At 48.7% G+C, this 21347-nt stretch overlaps 1 protein-coding gene and 1 long non-coding RNA gene across 13 annotated transcripts in view; one reads left to right on the top strand and one right to left on the bottom strand.

The window, feature by feature from the left end:
* Positions 1 to 2577: 2577 nt before the first annotated feature.
* LOC105494672 (polyhomeotic homolog 2) overlaps positions 2578 to 21347 on the bottom strand; it is a 112209-nt gene continuing 93439 nt past the window's right edge. For 11 of the 12 annotated variants that reach the window (XM_024796877.2, XM_071096500.1, XM_071096504.1 and 8 more), the window contains 6 exons: positions 13241 to 13443; positions 11428 to 11557; positions 10618 to 10732; positions 9360 to 9501; positions 8164 to 8440; positions 2578 to 3976 (listed from right to left, as the gene is read on the bottom strand). In XM_024796877.2, the coding sequence (XP_024652645.1) occupies positions 3822 to 3976; positions 8164 to 8440; positions 9360 to 9501; positions 10618 to 10732; positions 11428 to 11557; positions 13241 to 13443 (1022 nt within the window). In that variant the 3' untranslated portion in view covers positions 2578 to 3821. Of the gene's footprint in view, positions 3977 to 8163; positions 8441 to 9359; positions 9502 to 10617; positions 10733 to 11427; positions 11558 to 13240; positions 13444 to 17994; positions 19472 to 21347 lie in introns of those variants that run through there. The other variant, XM_011763329.3, reaches the window with a different exon arrangement.
* LOC112428996 (uncharacterized) lies at positions 3960 to 13049 on the top strand. Its single transcript, XR_003021082.2, has 3 exons — positions 3960 to 4733; positions 10948 to 11111; positions 12400 to 13049. It is a non-coding gene; the product is annotated as an uncharacterized lncRNA (long non-coding RNA).

The following is a 21347-nucleotide window of genomic DNA, read 5'->3' as shown; positions in this document are numbered from 1 at the left end:
ATTGTCCCCACTCACCTGAGTCCCTCCTTGAGAGCCATATGGGGAAGTAGGTAGGATGGCCTGGAGCAGACTTTCCCAGCTCAGAGCTGGGGAAGAAATGGCCTGTTCCTGGAGACCTGGACCAAGCAGCTCCTCCCCCTTTACCTCAGGAGCTGCACCCACAGGAGCAGTCAGGATGGACTGCCTGGGCGGGACCTGCTGGGGATGCGACCTTTTGGGGGAAGCTGGCCCCAAGGTGGAGTGGGGCTGGCAACCCTTTTGGGGCCAATCACCTGGAAGAGGGTGGGGCTGAGGCGGCCAGTTCTGGTTGGCTGGAGGCTCTGTCATTTTGTAGAGACTCCTCTTCCCTCTACAGGGGAAGTGTCTTTGGTTCTTGGGAATGGCTGGGGATCAAGGTATGGTGTTTGCCGCCCAGGAAAAGCCCTGTTCTGCACGGAACCTCAGCCAGATCTGAAGGGCACTCGGCACCTGTGACTTTGGACAGTTCACCTAGTGGAGCCCTTTACCTTCTCAGTAGAATGGTGTATGTACACCAGTCACCCAGGAGAGAGAACCACGTAAGATCCTGGGTGTCGAACCGTTGTGGTTTACTCTGGGCAGTGCTTTTTAAAGTTCGAGTTGTGACCTATCTGAAGGTCGTGTAATGAGTTCAGTGGGTCATGACCAAGATTTTAAAAATATGAACAGGAATACAATGGAAAAGAAAATATTCTGTATTGTACCTAAGGGTAGGTTTTGTTTCATGAAATGTTTCAGTTGATAGATATTGAAGTGTGTATATGAGGTTGGGAAATATTTCTTTAAATTGTGGATCATGATGGAAATAGGTTTGTGAAATTCAGTGTAAAGTGTAAACAACAGGAATAGCAAATGCCTATTGCAGGTATGTCCTGCAAACTTGCAGTAGGTTGGAGCTTTTCATCTAAAGAAGATAGATACTTACTGGTGTGAATCAAATTCACCGCATCTTTAAGGAGTAGGTTTGGTTCCCTGCCTCTTTGCTACACACATAACTAACTCAGGTGGGGCCTGGTTTCCATTTTCTTCCATAAATGGAAAATTAAGGTCCAGAAAGTGAAAAGAACTGCCCAGAGTCCTGTAGGCCAGTGGTGCGCCTGCACACGTGACCTGCACTCCAGCAGCAAGAGAGGAGGCAGCACATGGGGTGTTCGTTCTTGCCTGGGGGCTCCCCAGGGCTCACTCCCCAATCTCAGCATCTTCCTCCTCCCCTGTCAGCGCAGAGTCCTGCCAGCCATTCCCTGCCTTCTGGGACACCAGGCTTTCCAGTCCCTAGTTCTACCCCCTGGGGATCAACTAATCAGTGTGTTTCTCCTCCAAGAAAGTTACATTTTCATAGGCTTTCCAGAAGAGTTATTAAGATGTGAGTGTTGGTTCTTGAAAGTTACTTTCAAGTAAGTAATCATCCTTTGGAGATTGTGATTCAGTAGGTTGTGGCCTGACCCTCAAACCACCCCCATCTCTGCTTTTTTTTAAAAGTAAGGTTTTGTCTGTCACCTCGGTTGGGGGTACAGTGGTGCAATCATAGCTCACTGCAGCCTTGAACTCTTGGGCTCAAGCGATCCTCTGACCTCAGCCTCCAGAATAGCTGGGATTACAGGTACACACCACCTTGCCTATTTTTTAATATTTTTTTTTATAGATATGAGGTCTCCCTATGTTGCCCAGGTTGGTCTCAAACTCTTGGCCTCAAGCAATCTTCCCACCACAGCCTCCCCAAAGTGATGGGTTTACAGATGTGAGCAGCCATAACCTAAATTTTTAACAGGTTCCTTAAGGAAAATTTTTAAATGGTTCCTTAAGGAAAAACCTGATGAAGGGGGAGGAGCAGTGAGGCCAAGCTGCCCTTTTTCCCTTCCCCCCATAGACGTGGGGTAGATTTCACTCCATGCAAGAGGGCACATGGTTATTCTGTGCTTCACCCCCGTCTCACTGCTAGCACAGTGCCTGGTTCAGAGGCATGTGGTCAACATAGGCTAACATAGTTAGCAGCACACACGTCTAGTCCAGCCAGCTCACCTGCCCCTCATTTGCACTTCCACATTCACGCTTGTGCCTTTGCACTTACTGCCTTGGTCTGGAATGCCCTCTTTCTTTATTCAAGGCTTAGATGCCTCCTCTCTGCCCTAATCATTTTCTATTTGAGCATGCAAAAGTGCTTAGTGAACCAAAGCCATCCCAAAGCTATTCTGGATGCTGTGCAGCTCTATCCACAGGTGTGTGCTGGAATATCAGAGAGTCTGGGTTGTGTTCCGGGTGTCTAGAGGTTGCTAGCCCAACAGTCGTCTCCCAAGTGGGAATGGCAGGTATAGGGACACAGAGCAGAAAGGGCTTCTGGATCCTCTCCAAGGGACACCGTGTGAAGAAAGCTGGTATCTACCCGTGTGAACTGCAGCTGAGGGCACCCTCAAATGACCCAGCCCCAGAAAAGTGTGGAGGATATGCTGTCCACTTAAGGTCCCTTCCCCAGCCCAGGGACCCACCCGTCTCCATATGGGTGAAAAGTAGCCATTTGGGCCCAGAGACAGGCATTCCTAGGGGAGAAAGGCACCAAAGAGACAGATTTTACAGATTTATTTTTAAAAAACAAAAAGGTTAAAAAAGTCCTTCATTTCCAACCCTGCCTGGGGGTGTGGGTGGGGAATAGAATAAGCTCAGAAAGGTGCCTACCTCCTTCCTGCAAAGGACACGGCAGGTCAGAGGCAGGCCCTCGCCCTTCCTGCCCTGCCTCCTTCTCAGGTAGCTCAAATTGCTGCTAGGAAGTTTTATGGGCAAAGAAGTGTGGGAGTGGGAGGCCAAGAGCTGCCTTCCTCACATCAGCAGAAACTCCAGCTGTTCTCTCCCCTTAGAAGTTCTCCGGGCCCCACCACTGGGACTCCCAGGGTGGGCGGGCAGGCAGGCAGGCAGGCCAGGAGGCTCAGCCCTCTGAGCTATGTTGCTCAGACCACCGCAGCTTTCTTAATGCTCTTTGTGAACCAGGAGGGCAGTCAGCGGAACTTCACAGTGCGGGGAGGGGTGTCTGGAAAGGAAACTCTGAAGCGCCGTCTCTTTCTGACCTTGCCTCTGCACTGAGGCTGCCCTTCTTGGCTATTCCCCATCCTGAGGCTGAGTGGAGTCCAGGACAAAGCACTAAGTGGCTGTTTGCTACAAAACACCTGGAGATGCCAGAGAGTAGCCCTTGGCCTATCTGTCAGTCCAGGCTCCCACACAGTCACACAGTCATACACACAGCGTTAAGGCGTCTGTGCCAGCAGGCACGGCCCGGCTGGGCCCAGCTTCTCTCTCTCCACCTGCAGAGGGTGTAGCGGGGAGAACCCTGGCTGCTGCAGAAACAGGCTGAAGGGGGAGAAGCTGACAACGGAAGAGTTAACCAGGCCTGGAGAAAGAAGTGGGAGGAAGGAAGGCAAGGGCTTTCTAGGCCTCCATCCAGGCCTGCTGGCTGCCCTTGAAGTAACCCAACTCAGGTTGGGGAGCCCTGACCATATACCCCCTGGAAAATGGGGGACAGAAAGAGGGGAAGAGAGCGGGGCTAGAGTATTGGGACTTTGGAGGAAGCCAGTGCTATCAATATTTACAAGCATAAAGCCCCATCTTCTGTGCCACCTACCTCTCTGCCCCTCCCACAGAAATGAAAGGCCCCTGAGAGCCATGGAGGAGGTGCCCAGACCTCCTCACCAGCTACGCCCCTAGGGAGAGCCCCTGCCCTCCAACTGGCCCCATTTCTGGGCCCCTCAGGAATGTCTGTCTGGCTCTGCTCAGTTGGGAGGAGGCGCCCTGGGCCAGCATCCTGGCTGCCACCGGCCCTAGGAGTCCTTGAGCATGCTGATGCGGGCGTAGATCTTCAGGGCAGGCCCCAGCTTGATGTTCATGGCGCTCATCAGGTGGTCCTCCTTGAGCAGCAGCAGGGCTTGCCCGTCAATTTCCTGGGCACGGAATTCCTCTGCTATCTCCTGGCAGCCTGAGGGGGTACCACCAAAGACAGTGTCAATCCAAGCTGCCAGTGTTCACCTCTGGCAGCCACTGCCTAGTTATCTAGATCTAGTTATCTGCATCCATTATCTCCTTTAGTCCTCATAACCACACCTTGAGGAAGGCACTGCTGTTTTTATTTTGCAGCTTGAGAGAGGCTGGGCAACTCACCCACAGCAGCCACGATCTGGGCCTCCTCCTATGTGCCCGTGTTCAGATCCCTGCTCTGTGAACTGGGCGGACCCATGTCCACTAAGGTGCTGAGGAAGTGACAGCATGTGATTTCTGAGGCTAGATCATAAAGGGCACAGCAGTTCTTACCTCACTCTTCTGTCTGGTTTACTGCAGAGTAAGCCAGCTACCAGTAAGCCACCCCAGCAACCCTCTGGAGAGGCACGCATGGAGAGCAGCCAAGGCCCTGGTGGTCCTCGGCCACCTCGCCGTGTGAGTGAACCATGCTGGAAGTCGGTTTTCTGGCTCCAGACCTCAGACACTGCAGCCCTGTATGGCATCTTCCCTGAGACCTCATATGACCTCAAACTCATACACTGGGTTTGTGGAAGGGAGCAGATAACCTCTCTCTTTAGTTTCCAGGTCTTCAGACTAAGATAAACTGGACACCAGGAGCCTCATACTGGGACTGCCCAGCTGAGCCACTCAATTCCTGACCCACAGGGCCACTGAGATGACAAATGATTGCTGCTTAAAGCCACTGAGTTCTGGAGTAATTTACACCATGGCAATAGGTAACAAATGCAGATTCTGGTACCTGGAAAAGGAGTGCTGCCATAAAACAGCTCTATAGATGTGGGTGTGGCCTTGGAACTGGCCACAGGCAGGAGCCGGAAGGACTTTGTGGAAAGCGTGAGTGTCTAAGGTGCTTTGAGAGACTGTATGTAGAAGTCTCATGGCCTTTGGGGAAGCTGCTGGGAGGCCTAAAGGAAAGTGAGGAAACTCTTAGTGGAGATTAGAAGAAACAGGGTCTCTATTATGAAATAAAAGAACATTTTGTAAAAATGTGGTTGGTGGCAGAAATGTAAGTTGAATGTACCTCCTGAAGTGGGTGGTCTAGCTAAGGAGATTTTCAGACAGAATGTGGAAGGTATTGCTTGGCTTCTTACTGCTGCTCACAGTAAAACAGGAGAGAGAGAAGGTAAAAACAAACAAAACTGTTCAACAGAAAGGAACCAGGATCTGCCGGTTTAAAAATGCCCAGCCTCTCCAGATGGCACATGACGCTAAAATTAAGAAATGGTTTCTAGGCAAAGATCAAATTCGGGGCACAGTCAAGAAAACATGGTCTACAGATTAAACTTAGGATGTGACTTAAATCTTTTTGTTAAAGACTTCAGAAAGATCTAAAATGATGCCTCAAAATGCTATTCAATCCAAAGGCTCTCTATGGATTTTCTAGGCACACCTCACAGATCCTCTTTTCAACAGCACGGTTTCTAAGAATGTGAAGGGCACTGTCCGTGCTGCCCCTCAGCTTCAGAAGAATCCCAATGCAGACAACAGCTTATCCTTGAAGATAATTCTGGGTGTGTTTTTTGTCTAATGGAATGGACCCCAACAAGATTCCCAGAAAAAAATGACAATCATTTTAAGACATACTGAATTACTGGCCGGGTGTGGTGGCTCACGCCTATAATCCCAGCACTTTGGGAGGCCAAGGCAGGCGGATCACGAGGTCAGGAGCTCGAGACCATCCTGGCAAACACGGTGAAACTCTGTCTCTACTAAAAATAGAAAAAAATTAGCCGGGCGTGGTGGTGGGGCCTGTAGTCCCAGCTACTCAGGAGGCTGAGGCGGGAGAATGGCGTGAACCCGGGAGGCAGAGCTTGCAGTGAGCCGAGATGGTGCCACTGCACTCCAGCCTGGGCGACAGAGTAAGATTCTGTCTCAAAACAAACAAAAAAGAAATACTGAATTACTGATTTTAAGAGTCAAAGGTAGGCCGGGTGCAGTGGCTCACGCCTGTAATCCCAGCACTTTAGTAGGCTGAGGTAGGTGGATCGCCTGAGGTAAGGAGTTTGAGACCAGCCTGGCCAACATGGTGAAACCCCATGTCTACTAAAAATACAAAAATTAGCTGTGCATGGTGGTGCGTGCCTGTAATCCCAGCTACTCGAGAGGCTGAGGCACAAGAATTGCTTGAACCCAGGAGGCGGAGGTTGCAGTGAGCCGAGCTTGCGCCATTGCACTCTAGCCTGGGTGACAGGGCAAGACTCCGTCTCAAAAAAAAAAAAAAAAAAAAAGGGTCAAAGGTAATATAACATAAAAGCAGGAAGCAGGCTGAGAAAACGACTACACTGAAAATACAGGCTACTTTTCACAGAAAAGGAAGGAGAACTCAGAGGGCTGAGCCAAGAGAGAAATCACTCCCAGGCTTTGAGTCCCAATTGAGGAAATGCCACCATAAACCCTAGCGGATTTCGGAACTGGAATGGATCAGCGACTCTTGTACACTCCCTCTTTCTTCCCTTTTTGGATGGGCATGTCTGTAATGGTTATCCTATGTTTGTCCCACTGTGCATTGGCTTTGTGGAAGTAAGCAGACAGCCTCTCTCTAGTTCTCAGATCTTCAGACTGAGATGACCTATACTTGAAGAACTGGACCCCAGGAGCCTCATTTATGCCTGGACCTAGGTTCAATGATGAGAGCCTGGACTTCATGGCAGCCTGATGCTGCCATGGGACCAAACTGTTGGGGATTTGGTGGGGTGAGGGTATTCTGCATGAGGAAGGAACACAAATTTCTGGGGGCCATGGTGAACTACATGGCCTGTCTCTGAATGGCGCCCAATAATCCCTGCTTTCCAGTTCATGCCCTTGTGAGTCTTCTCACACAATGAATAAGACTGACCTGTGTGACCAATAAGATATTGTGAAAAGAAATTTAAAAATATATATATTGTGAAAATGCCAGTACATGGCTACGGAGGCTAGATCATAAAGGGCACAGTGGCTTCTACCTTGCTCTCTTGGATCCCTACCTGTGGGGAAAACCCACTGCCATGCATATCATGAGAACACTCGAGCAGCCCTCCGGAGAGACCCATGTAGATAGGAACCAAGGCCTCTTGCCAACAGCCAGCCCGCAGGGCAAATCACGTGAGTGAGGCACCTTGGAAGAGATCCCACAGCTCTTCAGTATTCACATGACCTCAGCCTTAGCTGATATCTTAATTGCAACCTCATAAGAGACCTGAGGCAGAACTGCCCAGGAAGCCACTCCTGAATTCCTTACCCACAGCAACTGTGTAATAAAAATTTTGGGGGTGAGGAGATAACATACTAGGTTAAGTGGCAGAGCCAGAATTTGAACCCAGTTCTGTGTGACTCAGAAGTCTGTGCTCTTGCCACACTGCAGTCTCTGAGAAGGAGGCTTGTGGTTGCCATGAATACCTGACCTGGTTGGTGTATGAGTGAGAGTGGCAGAAAAACAGTCACGCATCCAGGCCCCACTGAAGGCATTTGTGAATGATGTAAGGCTTGCCTCTTACAGCTGGCTCCTAGATCCTGGGCCTCACCACCACGCAGGGCTCCACCACGCAGGCCTCTGTGCCATGTCTGGCCATGCCACAGACTTCCCTATCTTCATGCCTCTGCATGTGCGCCCTCCTGCAGTCTTTGCATCCAACAAAGGCATACTTGTCTACTGTCATTTAGTTTACATTTTCTTAATTAAATTTCTTTTTTTTTGGTAGAGACATGTCTCACCATGTTGCCCAGGCTGGTCTTGAACTCCTGACCTCAAGCAATCCTCCCACCTCAGCCTCCCAAAGTGCTGGGACTATAGATGTGAGCCACCACGTCTGGTTATTTTCTTAATTTTGATGTTCTTGACACATATCCTACACTCTACCTGGTTCCCGTCCTAATCTCTCCCAGGAGAGAGACAGAGTTAATTATATTATCATGTCTGTATTTCACACAGACCACTTCCCATGCCAGAAAATATACAGAATTACAGCTATGGGATATTTATAGTTTGCATTCTATGCTGAATATAAGCAAGCTCTTATAGGCAGGGAGCTCATCTCACTCATCTCTGCACCCCAGTTCCTGAACCTGAGTCATTAACTGAACTACCTAATCCTCCTGGTGGTGGGAGGGTCTCATTTTCTCTTTCCTTGCTATTCCAGGGAGACATGGAATTTCCAAGGGTCTTACCTGGCAGAGAGCGGATGAATTCGTAGACGTCTTCTACGTTCCACTTGGTGGGCTCACTTGGTAGGAAGTGGTGTCCCATGCCCACCAGGTCCCGCATGTGCATGTCCGGGAGCTCCAGGTCCCGCTGGCCTTGTCGCCGGCGGGAAGTAGATGAGCTAGCTGAGATGGGTGACAAGGGTTCCTCATAGCTTGAGTTATCTGAGCAACGGCTGGAGTCTTCCTGGCTGTGTGTCAGCTGCAAAGCAGCAGTAACCGAAAGGGGCACAGTGCCTGTTGGCTGGGAGCAGAGAGTTTTCTTCAGGATGGGGGAACAAACCATCTCTAGCAGCAGTGATGGACAAAGGAGGTATTTCTCCTTTTTCTGCTTGGCCTACTACACTTCTGAGTTCCCAGATCTAACAGCATCTTCCATGCTGTCCTGTCTCCTACCCTAGGCAGGAGTTAGTCCCTCTCAGTACTGTAGTGTGTACCACACAGCACTGCAATTATCTTTTCTAGACATGGGTTTTAAAGCAGGGCTCTGTGAGTTCTAGGAGGTGATCATAGAGCCACTTGAAATGGCATGTAAAATTTCTTCTGTAGGTACATTTTGGACCATAGCTTTGGACCATTTTTAAGGAGGTTTAAGACAAAAACAACAGGCAAAATTATAGATAAGGTTATGAAACATCACACCATGCTGTGGAGTTCCTTTAGGGCGAGACTGTGTCCTTAGAGCCTGGTGCCTAACAGAGTTTCTGGCATACAGCTGGTGCTAAAAAATGTTTAACAACCCACGTTCCTGGTACGGATCTTCAAGAACTCTGTGCCCTCATGTTTGGGGAGGCAAAAAGGTGGCAAAACAAAGGGTGGAGGCTGCCTTCTCACCCAGCCCTCCACGTAAGGCAGGAGGTTACCTGAGCAGTCCAGGGGAGACCCCATTTCCGTGGCCCCAGAGGCCAAGGACGGAGGCAAACTGGAAGGTGGGGTGATGTTGGGGCAAGGCCAAGGAAGGCGCAGGGAACCCTGTAAGCACCGTGGTCTAAATGAAGGGACCTACTGGGGTGCAGAAGGCTCAACTGGACAGGTCTCCAAGGAATGAGAGCACAGCAGAGTGCGCTGAAGTCAGCAGCTGGAGGGGACTATGGTGTCGAGGGCCATGAAAGGGAACTGTGGGGACTGCGGGGATGGAGCTTCAGGCTCTGCTGACCTCTTACCTGCTTCTTGGTATCCTTAGTAAGTGGTGGCAGACTGGCTTTGCTGGCCCGACGGCGGTTGTGGGTCGCAGCTCCTGCCTTCTGCAGCTTGCTCCGGTCTGAGTGGAAAAGTCCCACCCGTTTGGTGCATCCCACGTTGTACCTTCAGGGACAGGGGAACAGGGGATGTCAGAGCAGTTGTCATGCTTATGGGCCGTAGGCACAATGAGCACAGCCAAGCTGTCTGACAAATCTGAGTCCATCTATTGGTTCAGATCCTAACTCCATCACCAACTACTAGCTGTGTGACTTTGGATTTAAGTCACTTAAGCCTTGATCCTCCGTTTCCTTATCTGGAGTTGGGGGTAATACCACTCACTCTCTAGGACTGGTCTTACAACATGAGATAATGTCTGTAAAATGTTTGAGATGACACCTGGACTTGGACCAGGGTGAGAGCTCACACCTGACTTATTCCACTATAAATGTTATCCTGTGCCAGGAAACTACCGTCCACTGTCCTGCTGGGGAGTGGCCTGGCTGCCCCGACAACCTGAGGGGATGAGGGCTGAAGATAGCTGAACTCTAGCGTGGCATGCAGAGCACCTCTGCTTGGGACCTAGAGATTTCTTCTCTTCTGGGATTTCAGGGCTTCAAGGTCAGCTGCTGCTTCCATTGTGGTACAAAGACCACATAGGGCTTTAGAACTGGACAAGCCTAAATCCCCAGGCCCATGGCTTATTAGCTATGTCATTTGAGGCACTACTACTCCTTTGTGCTTTGGCTTCATAACCTGTATAAAGGGACAATAGTAATACCTGGCTTGGGAGGTATTTTGAAAATGAGATAATCGTATCAATTGACTGGCACAGTGACTAGCACACAGCAGGTTCTTGGGAAATGACAGTGGTTTTTATGATGACCATTAGTGCTCTATGCTGGGTGAGAGCTCACCAAGGGAACGCTATAGCTGTGGTTCTGGGCAAGGCTTACCCTAACAAGGCAGGGGCTGTCAAGGCTAGGAAAGGCGAATGGATGCCAGTGGGGCCCAGCACTGCGGCTTTTCCTTGGACTCCCTGCTGCTCTCTCCCACCTGCTCTTAGGGGTTCTGGCTTCTCATGCTTGTTGAATTAGGGATGCCATCCTGCTTCCAGGTGGGTCGAGGAACTAGGAAACCGGAGAAACCACCGCTATGGGCCTCCTGGGGTAGACTATTAATGGCAGGAGGTGGGACATAAAGTGCAGTCCTGAGGAAATGAAGGGGGCTGGGGCCACTCACCTCTTCGCACAAGCCATGGAACAGAAGCGCTTGGAACGCTTGAACTTATAGGCAAAGTCCACCCGGCCACAGAGCTCACACTTGAGTTTGAGGGGAGCACCCTCCTCTTTGGATTCTGCAAAGTATAGAAATGGGTAGGGTGGCGAATGAGAAATTCCTGCAGGACTGTGGCCAGCCCCACCGCGGGGCGTCCTGCCTGGTCCTCCTGCTCCCACAGCTGTGACATGCAGCAGCAGTCTGGCGTGGAAAATGCCAGTGGTTCTCACCCCTGGAATGTACTCAAGGGTGTCTGGGGATGCCCCTTGTATACTTGACATTTTTTCTTCCAAGTGCTCTGAGTCTGAGGCAAAACACAGGTGGGGAAGAATCAGCATCAAATGACTGTGGAAGAAAGCAGGAACCCCCAGGAAATACTCTGGATGCTGTCACAGCTGCTCCGCTGGCATCACCCCACCTTGATCTATGCAGCTGGCTGCTGTGGCCCCAGTCTCAAGGTAGGGACGAAGGGCAGGACTTGCCTGGGGCAGCTCCTACAGTCACGCCTAAAACTTGCCAATGATTCACACAGGAAAAGCCATTTTTGGAATCCTGTGGTTGGCCGGAGGGGGACTGGGGGAGCAGAGGACACATGGTTCCCCTGATTTCCCCTATCCCTGTTTTTGAGGGAAGGAGGCCGAGGAGGTGCTGGGGGAAATGTTTACAGACTTGCTGGCTCAGGGTTCCTCTGAGGACACCAAGAGAGGAAGTGTGGGAGGCCTGCCTTTCCAGCCACGTTCGGAGACCGAGAGATTCAAGGTCTGAGATGCCCACCTTGCAGATAGGGCTCCTCCATCTCCGAGTCAGTGGTGGTGGTGTGATCCTGCTGTGGAAGTTTCTCAGGCAGGAACCCCTGTGCATACTTCTTCTTGAGATTCCCCACCAGCAGGGACGAGCGTCCCACCTAGAGGACAGGTGACACGGAGGCCGTGAGGGTCAGGTGGGAGAGGCTTCCTTGCTATCCATCCTCATCACAATTACATGTATAAAGTATCCAGGCACAGAGGCCAGCCCTCCTCAAACCTTCCCCCATGTCATCATCCAAGTGTGCCGGGCTCAAGGCCCTATTTTGCTAGTTGGCTCACGAGGTAAGATGCTAATGGGCAAAGTAAAGGGATGGCTTCTGTCCAGGACCAATAGATGGCTCAGGAGATAGGAAAATATCTATTCCAATAAGAGTCTAAGGCTGAGATCAGGTTTCCCACAGTGCCAGATCAAGCACCAAGACCCAGTGCCCACACATCTCCAGGCAAGGACAGAGTGGAGTCTGTGTGAGGCTGTACATATGCAAGAGAGAGACTCAGCACCCGTTTTCTGATTTTTTACTGTTCTCCACCTTACCCCAATGCCTGACCCAAGCCAGAGGTACAGGCAGCCACAGAGGACAGCAGGAAAACACAGACCCTGGGCCATAGAGCCAATGACCTCTCAGTTGTCAGAACCCCAGAGCAGCTTATTTACGTGTTTGGATCTCGTTTTGTGGCCTTTGTTTAGGCAGCCTGGTAGCCAATCACGTGGCACTGACTCTAGGGCGATGCTGGGGGTGGTATGCGATCTGCCTCCACCCCATGAGATCAGGTGGTTTCTAGTGTTACTCTAGGAGGCCCAGTCTAACAGGGAAGAGATGTAACAGAGCTAGAGCCACTTCTAGCTCAGGTGTTCCAGGCGGACTTCTTTGCCACTGGCCTTGGACAACCTCCAGTGGGAAAGAAGATAAGAAGCTGTGTGTCTTTTGGCATTTTACAGGAGCAGTTCACCCATCTCAGTTAGTGAAGCTCTGCATCTTCTGGGGACTAATCAAACCACTCATGGAACCAAAGAATGAAGAAAAGGCAGATGGTATCCCAGAAAGGTGTCTCTCCAACAGCCAGATACTTTTCATCTAAACAGAGGCTGGTGTGCCCCTGGCTCTGGGCTCCTCCACACCCACAGGCCAGCACCACTGTCTCCAGTCCACAATGCACAGAAGCAGCTCTGGGTGCTTTGGTCTAATAACCCATCTTCGTGGCTCTTGGATATTTCCTGTTAGTCTTAGGCTTCCATTGTGACCTTTCTGACTGCCCCTCAATCTCAACTCCCCTTTCAAGGCTCTGTCCCCAGAAAACAAGCTTCAGGTTGTGACCCTGTTCCCTCACATTCATTTCTGATATACGTATCTTGAGAATTCTGTTCTGTGCAGTTCCTTTTGTTCCTAACTGACCGAAGTTTTGCCATTCAGAGGTTTTGGCATTCAAAACTCAATGAAATCTAATTTCCCAAAGCCCATCATCTCTCACCAAATATCCCACAATGAAGTCTGTTTTAACCAAGGGTTCACACATGATCAGGCAGGGATACACCTGAGTTTGTGTGTGGAAACTTCTAACCAAGGATCTTGCCAATCATTCCTGATCACTGACCCGCCCTTTCTGGACCTTGGAAAGATAATCCTAGAAAGAAATGGCTCTGTATTCTTTTGGGGAGGAAGTTAGCAAGGAAAGAGCAAATTGTTCACATTTTCAGAAATTTTACATGGAAATGTAAAAATATTCTAAGACACATCCAAAATATACTTAAAAAAAAAAAGGGGAAAAGAAGTAGTCCGTACCGGGAAAGGCTCCGCCCCCTCCTGGATCACAAACCCTTCGATAACATGCGTCAGGATTTGGGGTTTCACAATGGCCTGTGGTGGTTTATTCTCACCATTCTGGGGGGCAGTGCCGGCGATGCTGGAGGCAGAGTTTCCGTTCCCTGAGGTCATGCCGGGGCTGCTGAGGTCGGTCAGTGCATGAACAATGCCCTGCCCTGTCTCTGCATGAGAGAGAGTAGGAAAACAGAGCAGGGGAGATCAGAACCAGAGTCCATGCCCAGGGAGGGACAGCAAGGACTCAGACTGCACCTGGCTTTTTCCGTGGGGCCAAGCGACAATGCAAACCAAGCAGTCCACTCCCCTCAGTGACCCATTTAAAAGTGGCACAGTTTCAATGGACACATCAAGTACGAGTATAGTCAGTTCTACAACAACGCATGCAGCTGATCAGCTAGCAGCGTTCCTTAATTTCCCAACCGTGCTATGAACAGTTAACCTGGTTAAACAGATGGGAATTCTGTCTTTCAGGAGTTAAGACCTTGGTCGATACTGACTTGAACAAATAAGGTTAATACTCAGTTTGAGGGAGAAAAGTATTCAAGGTGACATCTAAAACAAGGACAAGAAGCTGAGCTAGGTATAGGGCTTTCAGTGTGATAAAGAGAGGTTAAATGAAGCTTCTATGAGGTTCCTTAGAGGAGGGATTTTAAGAGCCCTGTGAAATGTCAAAACACGGAACCCCAGAAATTGATGCCAAGGGAATGTGGGGGCTGAACCCCAAGTAAACACTATCATGTAGATTTGACTATTCAGACTGGTTATCTGGGGTCAGTGCATTGAAATATGCAGAGATTTCATTTCTCTGCTAAGAAGGCTGCTAGGCAGAGCTGAGATTTTCTCTGCTGTTTCTGCTGAGTTAGGTGCTCTCAAAATCAGGCCTCAGCTCCTTATCTAATCTGATCCTCACCAAATCATAGACCCTCTGTCTCTCTGTGGACAACCTTTCCTAATTCGCCTTCCCCTAAAAGACCTAACAGAGTGCTCCAGAAAGTGACATTAGGTGCCTATACACAACCACACCACAGTGGACTTCCTCTCTTCCACTTCAAACAGCATCTCTCATGAGCTGTCTCATTGTCTTAGACGTGCAAGACTTCATCTCCTCACTTCTGTAACTCTCTCCCGCCCCCTTCCCAGGGCTGTTCTCTACCACCACCAACTGCCCCGTGAGCTGAGGTTGCCTTTAACCTGGAACTTCCTAAAAAAGAAAAAAAAGAAAGAAAAAGCCATTTCTTTATTGCAACAAGTCCATTAATATAAAGCATAGCCCAGTGGGGTATGAGTGATATATACTTTAAAAATGATTTCAGCACACTTATTAAGTATCTTTGCATAAAACTTTATGAAGATGCTCATATTTCATGTTAAAGGTCCATAATACCACCACAGAATAGGAATTGCTTGTGCTTAATTACACAGTATGGAAAAGTCAAAACAGATACATTTTAGAAAAGTGGTTTAGGGTCAGGCACGGTGACTCACATCTGTAATCTCAGCACTTTGGGAGGCTGAGGCGGGTGGATCATGAGGTCAAGAGTTCAAGACCAGCCTGGCCAATATGGTGAAACCCCGTCTCTACTAAAAATACAAAAATTAGCCAGGCATGGTGGTGCGTGCCTGTAATCCCAGCTACTCGGAAGGCTCAGGCAGGAGAACTGCATGAACTCAGGAGGCTACAGTGAGCTGAGAGTGCGCCCACTGCCCTCCAGCCTGGGCGACAGAGCAAAACTCCATCTTGCGGCGGGGGGAGAAAAGAAAAGGTGGTTTATAACTGGTTCACAATGGGTCTTGGTCCACTCAGGCTCATTTTTTTTTTCTTTTTTTGGGATGGATTCTCACTCTGTCACCCAGGCTGGAGTGCAGTGGCGTGACCTATGCTCCCTGCAACCTCTGCCTCCTGGGTTCAAGCGATTCTCCTGCCTCAGCCTCCCGAGTAGCTGGGATTACGGGCGCGCACCAACATACCTGGCTAATTTTTGTATTTTTTTTTTTTTTTTTTTTTTTTTTTGAGACGGAGTCTCGCTTTGTCGCCCAGGCTGGAGTGCAGTGGCCGGATCTCAGCTCACTGCAAGCTCCGCCTCCCGGGTTTACGCCATTCTCCTGCCTCAGCCTCCCGAGTAGCTGGGACTACAGGCGCCCACCACCTCGCCCGGCTAGTTTTTTGTATTTTTTAGTAGAGACGGGGTTTCCCCATGTTGGCCAGGCTGGTCTCGAACTCCTGAGGTGGGTGATCCACCTGCCTCGGCCTCCCAAAGTGCTGGGATTACAAGCACGAGCCACCGCACCCAGCCTCAAGCCCATGTTCTTACTGGTGGTTCTAATGCTAACTAAACCAGGATAAACCTTTAATGAACAAGGGTTGACTATGACACGTCTTTAGTACTCAGTCCTCCATAATTCAGCTATATAATAAACTTCAGAGCTGAGCAGGGGCCATCTAAGAGAAAGGACCAATGAATTTTTTTTTTTTTGTTTGAGACACAGTTATACCAGTAAGTTAGAAAATTTCCATTAAGTGCCTATATTCACTTGAAAGAAGGTTTTTAAACAGCTTTGGCTTTTCTGTAGAGATGGAAACATTTCCTTTCTTTTGGAATTTGTCTTTCCAATTGCAAAGGTGTCTGAGAACTTGAGAGCTTGTCTGGAGGTTCTAGCAGGGGAACGCAGCTACTCGTATGCCCTTGACTGAGGGACAGCCCTCCTCTATAGGATGGTCGTCCTCTGACCCAGAACACTGGTTCAGGAGGGACGTACATGGAGCAGTGAGGGAGGAAGGGGACACCTAGCCAGCCAGATCAGCGGAATTAACTCTGCCAATCAACAGGGTGACAGGTGTCGCAGCCAGATGGCCCCTCATATCCGTGTTTGAGAACTTAGAAAAAACCCCTTTCCCTCACAATCTATGAATAACTAGGAGGAATGAGTTGATGATTCAATCAAATTAAGTTTCTGTGCTTTTAAATTTTAAATATTTAAGTCTGCCTTTACACGATTACATTTTCTCTACTTTTATGTTTTGCATATGCTAAGAAACATCTATTTTATTTAAAATGAATTACTAACATAGAAAGATTACTATGAAGGCTAAAATTTTATTTTTTAGATGATGGCTATTTCCTTCCAATTACAGCCTGGTAAAATATTCCCTGATGAGTCTAATGAACTGCAGATTATACAATTACAGGATTGGAAGTCTGGTTTGATCTCTTACCAGTGCTTGAATATTTTCTATAAAATGCCCACCCAATGATTTTCTGGCATTTATTTGAATACCTCCAGTGACAAACTCACTACTCTGGAAGCAGTTTGTTCCCACCTTGGATGGCTCATTAATGATTCCTTATATAATGAGCCCAAAATCTGTCTTTCTATTAATCTCGGCCCAATTATCCTCATTCTGTTCCTTAAACTCACAGAAAACAAGACCAATCAGATTTGTCTAACAGGCAGAGACATGGGCTTAGACCTGGCTTAGAGACTGGTCTCTATCACTGAGTAAATTACGGGCAAGTCATTGTCCCTCTCTAAGCCTTGGCTCCATTGGCTGTGAAATAAGGATCCTACGCCTACCTCAGAGTGCTGCTGTGAGGACTAATGAGCCAGTGAAAGGCAGTGCTAGCTTAGGAAGAAATGCTTGGGAATGCTCCTGGTGTCATGAAAGTCGTCACTCATGACCACAGTCTTATCTTCTCTCCTCCAGGCCAAATCCCTTCTGTTCTTTCAGGTATTTCTTACATAAAAAGGTTACAAATTCATCATCCTAGGCCCTCTCTGCCTACATCTTTTAATATCAGGTATCTAGTCAATACTAAGCATCATCTGTCAGGTGTAGTCATGTAAGAGATCTGGTTAGTAAGATTTTTGGTTTTCTGTGTTTGCTTTAAAGACAGTCACACCTGACTGACAGCATAGGTAGAAAGTAATTGGTAATGCCCTTGTTTCAGTTTCATGAATTCCTCCATGGAATTAATCCTTTCTCCTCTGAATTCTGGGATCACTCCCACCTCCTGCCTCTTGCACTGATATTCATCAGAAAACAGCCCCTCAGACCTTGTCTTTTATGGGATCCCTCTATCCTTGCTTGAGTTCCCTGCCCGTGTCCCCCCTCCTATGTCAGATCTATGCCTATTAATGTTCACTGCGAGACAGAAGATCACTCTTGAGGTTAGATTCTGTCCTCATGCCAGATACATCTGTGAACAGATATGGTCACTAGCTCAAAGGCTACAGAGCCAGTGCTTAACTCTGGGAAGCAAAACTTTTTGGAATTTGAGGCTGTTTTTTTAAAAAAAGATCTTGTTAAGAGAGAGAACACACTAAAAAAGTCTTGCACCACATTAGAAACTATCACTCCCCATTGTAACCCAGGGCAGATCAAAGGAGAGACAGAATCCAAGGGACAGATGGGAGAGTGTTTTATGAATATACAAAGGTTCACAGCTATTTCGCTTTGCAGTCATCTTGTAGGCCAATAGCTCCTCATCTGCTTTAGTAACAAAGGAGTTTGGGCTATTCCTGGAATGACCAAACACAATCTCGCCCCCTGCCAAGCTCAGCACACTGAGATTAATTTAATCTGCTTTCTGCTCTCCCAGACTGCTTTGCGGCTTTTGGGGGAAAGCAGCTTAACAGGGAAACTTGCAGAAACCTGCCCTGCTGGCCCTGAGGCCAGATAAAAGAGACAAAGAAATACTCTGAATTTGGTTCCTTACTCAATTCCCTTGACCAGTTCAGAGGCTGTAAGTGCTGCCGGGGATTCCCACAGGTCTCAAATGCCTGTATACAGTCAGGCACCTGAAACCGAAAGGTGGAGGCAGGATAAGGCCGGTGGGAGAGGCTGGGGGAGGGGAGTAAAGCCAGGCTTCAGTGGGGGGAAGGAGGAGTTAGAATCTTGGCCTTTAGTTGACGCTGACCACAAAGGGCCAAGTATTCCGGTCAGAATGAACAGAGCAGCATGTTCCACAGAGTCTTGCCTAACATATGTGTCAGCTTCTAGGCTGTTTCTCATTCCTGGTCTCATTCACAGGCTCTGGTAGAAACAGCCCTTACAGGGGTGGGATAAAACAGGAATGACCACTCAGTTCCTGTTTGTGAAATTATCTGCTTTGGGATTGGTCACGTCTCCTAAGCAGAGCAGACTTCTCTAGGCAGGGGGCTACCACTCACTCAGTCACCTCGAGATCTTCAGGGGCTAACCCCGTGTCCAAAATATGATAAGTGCTTAATGATCATTAAACTGGAATGTGTGGTGTCCATGATCTCAGTCTTCATTGTCTACATAAAGAGTACAGGGCTGCCTAGTGCCAAGATAAGCAATTTGGCACTAGCTGAGATTTACAAATTGCTTTCTGAAGCTATGATGTTTTGAGAGCAGCTAGGCTGGTGGGACCTGCCTACCAGAGCGGCATTTCTAGGTACCTGATTATGAAGAATAAGAGCTATTTTTTGGGCCCATGTCTTCCTGTGACAGTGGGGATTTCCTCAGCAGAAGAGAGGTATAGGCAGACCTCTGAATTCCCTGTCCCCTTTGAAACATTTTTGCCAGACCCAGGCACTTGCCAAGGCAGGATGACCTCTAGAGGCAGAGGCAGGGAGGCTCCTAGGACCAGTGGGTTGATGTCCAGAGCAGATGGGCTCTCCAGCCTGCTAAGGACAGACGTCAGGCTAACTGCCAGTTAGGCACAATTGGGCCACTTCAGAGCCAGTTCTGATGTTCGATTGAGTGTCCCTTATCCAAAATGCCTGGGACCAGAAGTGTTTTTAATTTTGGATTTTTTCAGGTTTTAGAATATTTGCATTATACTTACTGGTTGAGCATCCCAAATCCAAAAATCTGAAATGCTCCAATGAGCCTTTCCTTTGAGTATCATGTAGGTGCTCAAAAAGTTTGGGATTTTGGAGCATTTTGAATCTGGGATGCTCAATCTGTACTAACACTTGCAACGGGTATTTCAGATGGCCTAGCACTCATTCTATCTGACCCTAAAATAGCCTGAAGACTTGGCTTCAAAGGCAATGGAGACCAAACAGAACTTCTCCTTCTACCCCCTCAGCTTGGTCAATGGCTGATTTCCACCTTATCATGAGAAGGGAATATGTATTTTAACTTAAAAGACTTCTATTTACTGTTTGGCTGCAGTAGGAGTATGACAGAGCTCATGAAGTGAATAAAGAATTTAAAGAAGCAGAGTAGATGATAACATGGATCATCTTCTTCCAACAAATTCTGTTCAACAAAGGGCAAAACGAGGTCACCTATAGAACACAGAGCACACCCTCCAAGCCCCCAGCACTGAAGTCATGCTCACTGTGCTGTGTTCAGCAGGCCCAGCCATGTGGCCAGGGTGGAGACTGAAGGGTTCCCAAGGAACCATTTGCTCTAGAAACCACCTCAGGGGAGCACTGCAGAGTGATGCCCAGTTAAACCATATCCAGGAGACAGCAGCAAACACAGCATACACCTGGTCCAAGCAACAGGCCGTACTGCAGTGCGGTAAGCTGAGGACACAGTGCCCAGCCCTCATGGAAAGATCTGGGGCCACGCTTTACAATTTCTTTGGTTATATTTGGGCCCCCAAAGAAATTAATGCCACTCTGAAAGTGAGGAAGGTAAGAGATTTCACAAGCACCAGTTTGTTGACACCTAACTCCCGGGGCTGGGTAAGTGAAGGGTAGAAAAGTGACTGAGAGGGAGCTGGGGGGAGGAGAGGGGAGGGAGGGGAACAGGCAGGCTGAGCTCTATCTGGGACCCTGACAGAGTCCATCAATTAGAGGTTCATTTGGTTAACAATTTCTTTAAAATGCAAGTATACATCTTACAGTCATTCACACTTTACTGTGAATTACCTGACTCAGATAAACAGATTGCTTTCCTCCCAATTTAGGGACGGGGTCGGGGAAGGGGTGGGTAGTGCCGGTTTTGGATCACAGGACACTAGATCCCAGAGGATTAAAGTTAGAAGGGCCCTGAGTTTAACATCTTAAATGTCCTAGATGAAGCAGAGGTGAGGTGATTTACCCAAGGTCACAAAAGGCAGGCAGTGGCAGAACCCATACTAGAACCCAGTGCTTTAGATGTTTCCAGGTGGGCCACACAGGTGGAGGGAGAGCTGCGCTGATTGGCCATGGATAGCACCAGGGCACTTGGGAAAAGAGGATAGGACATGTAAACTGTATTCTGGGACCTTCTGAGGCAGAGGCCAGATATCACGTGTGGGCTGGAGCATTTGGGTTCGGAAGCACAGGGTGATCTAGATGAGTGATTCCCAAATTGGGATTCCTGGAGGACTAAGCAGGATCCTTGAATCTAGTTAATCAGGACGCACAAGCTGGATTCAATATTTCAAGAAGCCGAAAAGGAAACAGCACATATACATACCTTCCGGAGGGCAAAACACGCTATTATTTAATACCATGTTACCATGTTTCCCAAATTCTAAAATGCGATCAGTATTAAGATGACCCATTTCCCCCACAAGGAATTTACACATTGATTATGTGTGCGTCTCAAGTACAGATTGTAAAAGTGTACATTTTAGAATAAAACGAGCAAATGCCATTTATTTGGAAAACAGTATCTTATAAAACATGCACAAAATGAGCTCTTAGTGGTGGGAAAATTATAGACCCTTCCCACCTGGGGTCCTCTGAAAAGCAGAAGGCAGGGGGAACGTCCAATGTCTACAGCCTTTTCAAATCTGCTAAGGACAGAGCTGTCAGAGGGCAAGGGCTCCTTGCCTTGACACAGCAGGCTGTGGCTCCCTCACACGGACACCACCACTGCCCTGCCCCTCACACCTCCTCTGAAGAATCTCTCCCACAGAAGGGAAGACACAGCAGTGACAGGAGGACCCCATGGGGCTCTTTGCTGAGAAAAGTGGTGAGCTTTTCAGTTTGAGGATGACTGAGATCCATACCTGGGTTCCTTGCAGGGGGCTGGCCAGCAGGATGAAGGAGAGGCCGAGCCAGGGAACCCTCTAGCCCTGCCCTCAGCGTCACTGCAAAATGCCCTTGCTGGGTCTGGGTTGAAAGGCTTGGAGAGCTTATTGGATTTTAAGCATCTGGG

This window comes from Macaca nemestrina, chromosome 1 (genome assembly GCF_043159975.1).
Source record: "Macaca nemestrina isolate mMacNem1 chromosome 1, mMacNem.hap1, whole genome shotgun sequence".
In the NCBI taxonomy this organism is placed as follows: domain Eukaryota; kingdom Metazoa; phylum Chordata; class Mammalia; order Primates; family Cercopithecidae; genus Macaca; species Macaca nemestrina.
Note: the sequence above shows the minus strand (reverse complement) of the source record. Positions and strands in the feature narration are given on the sequence as shown.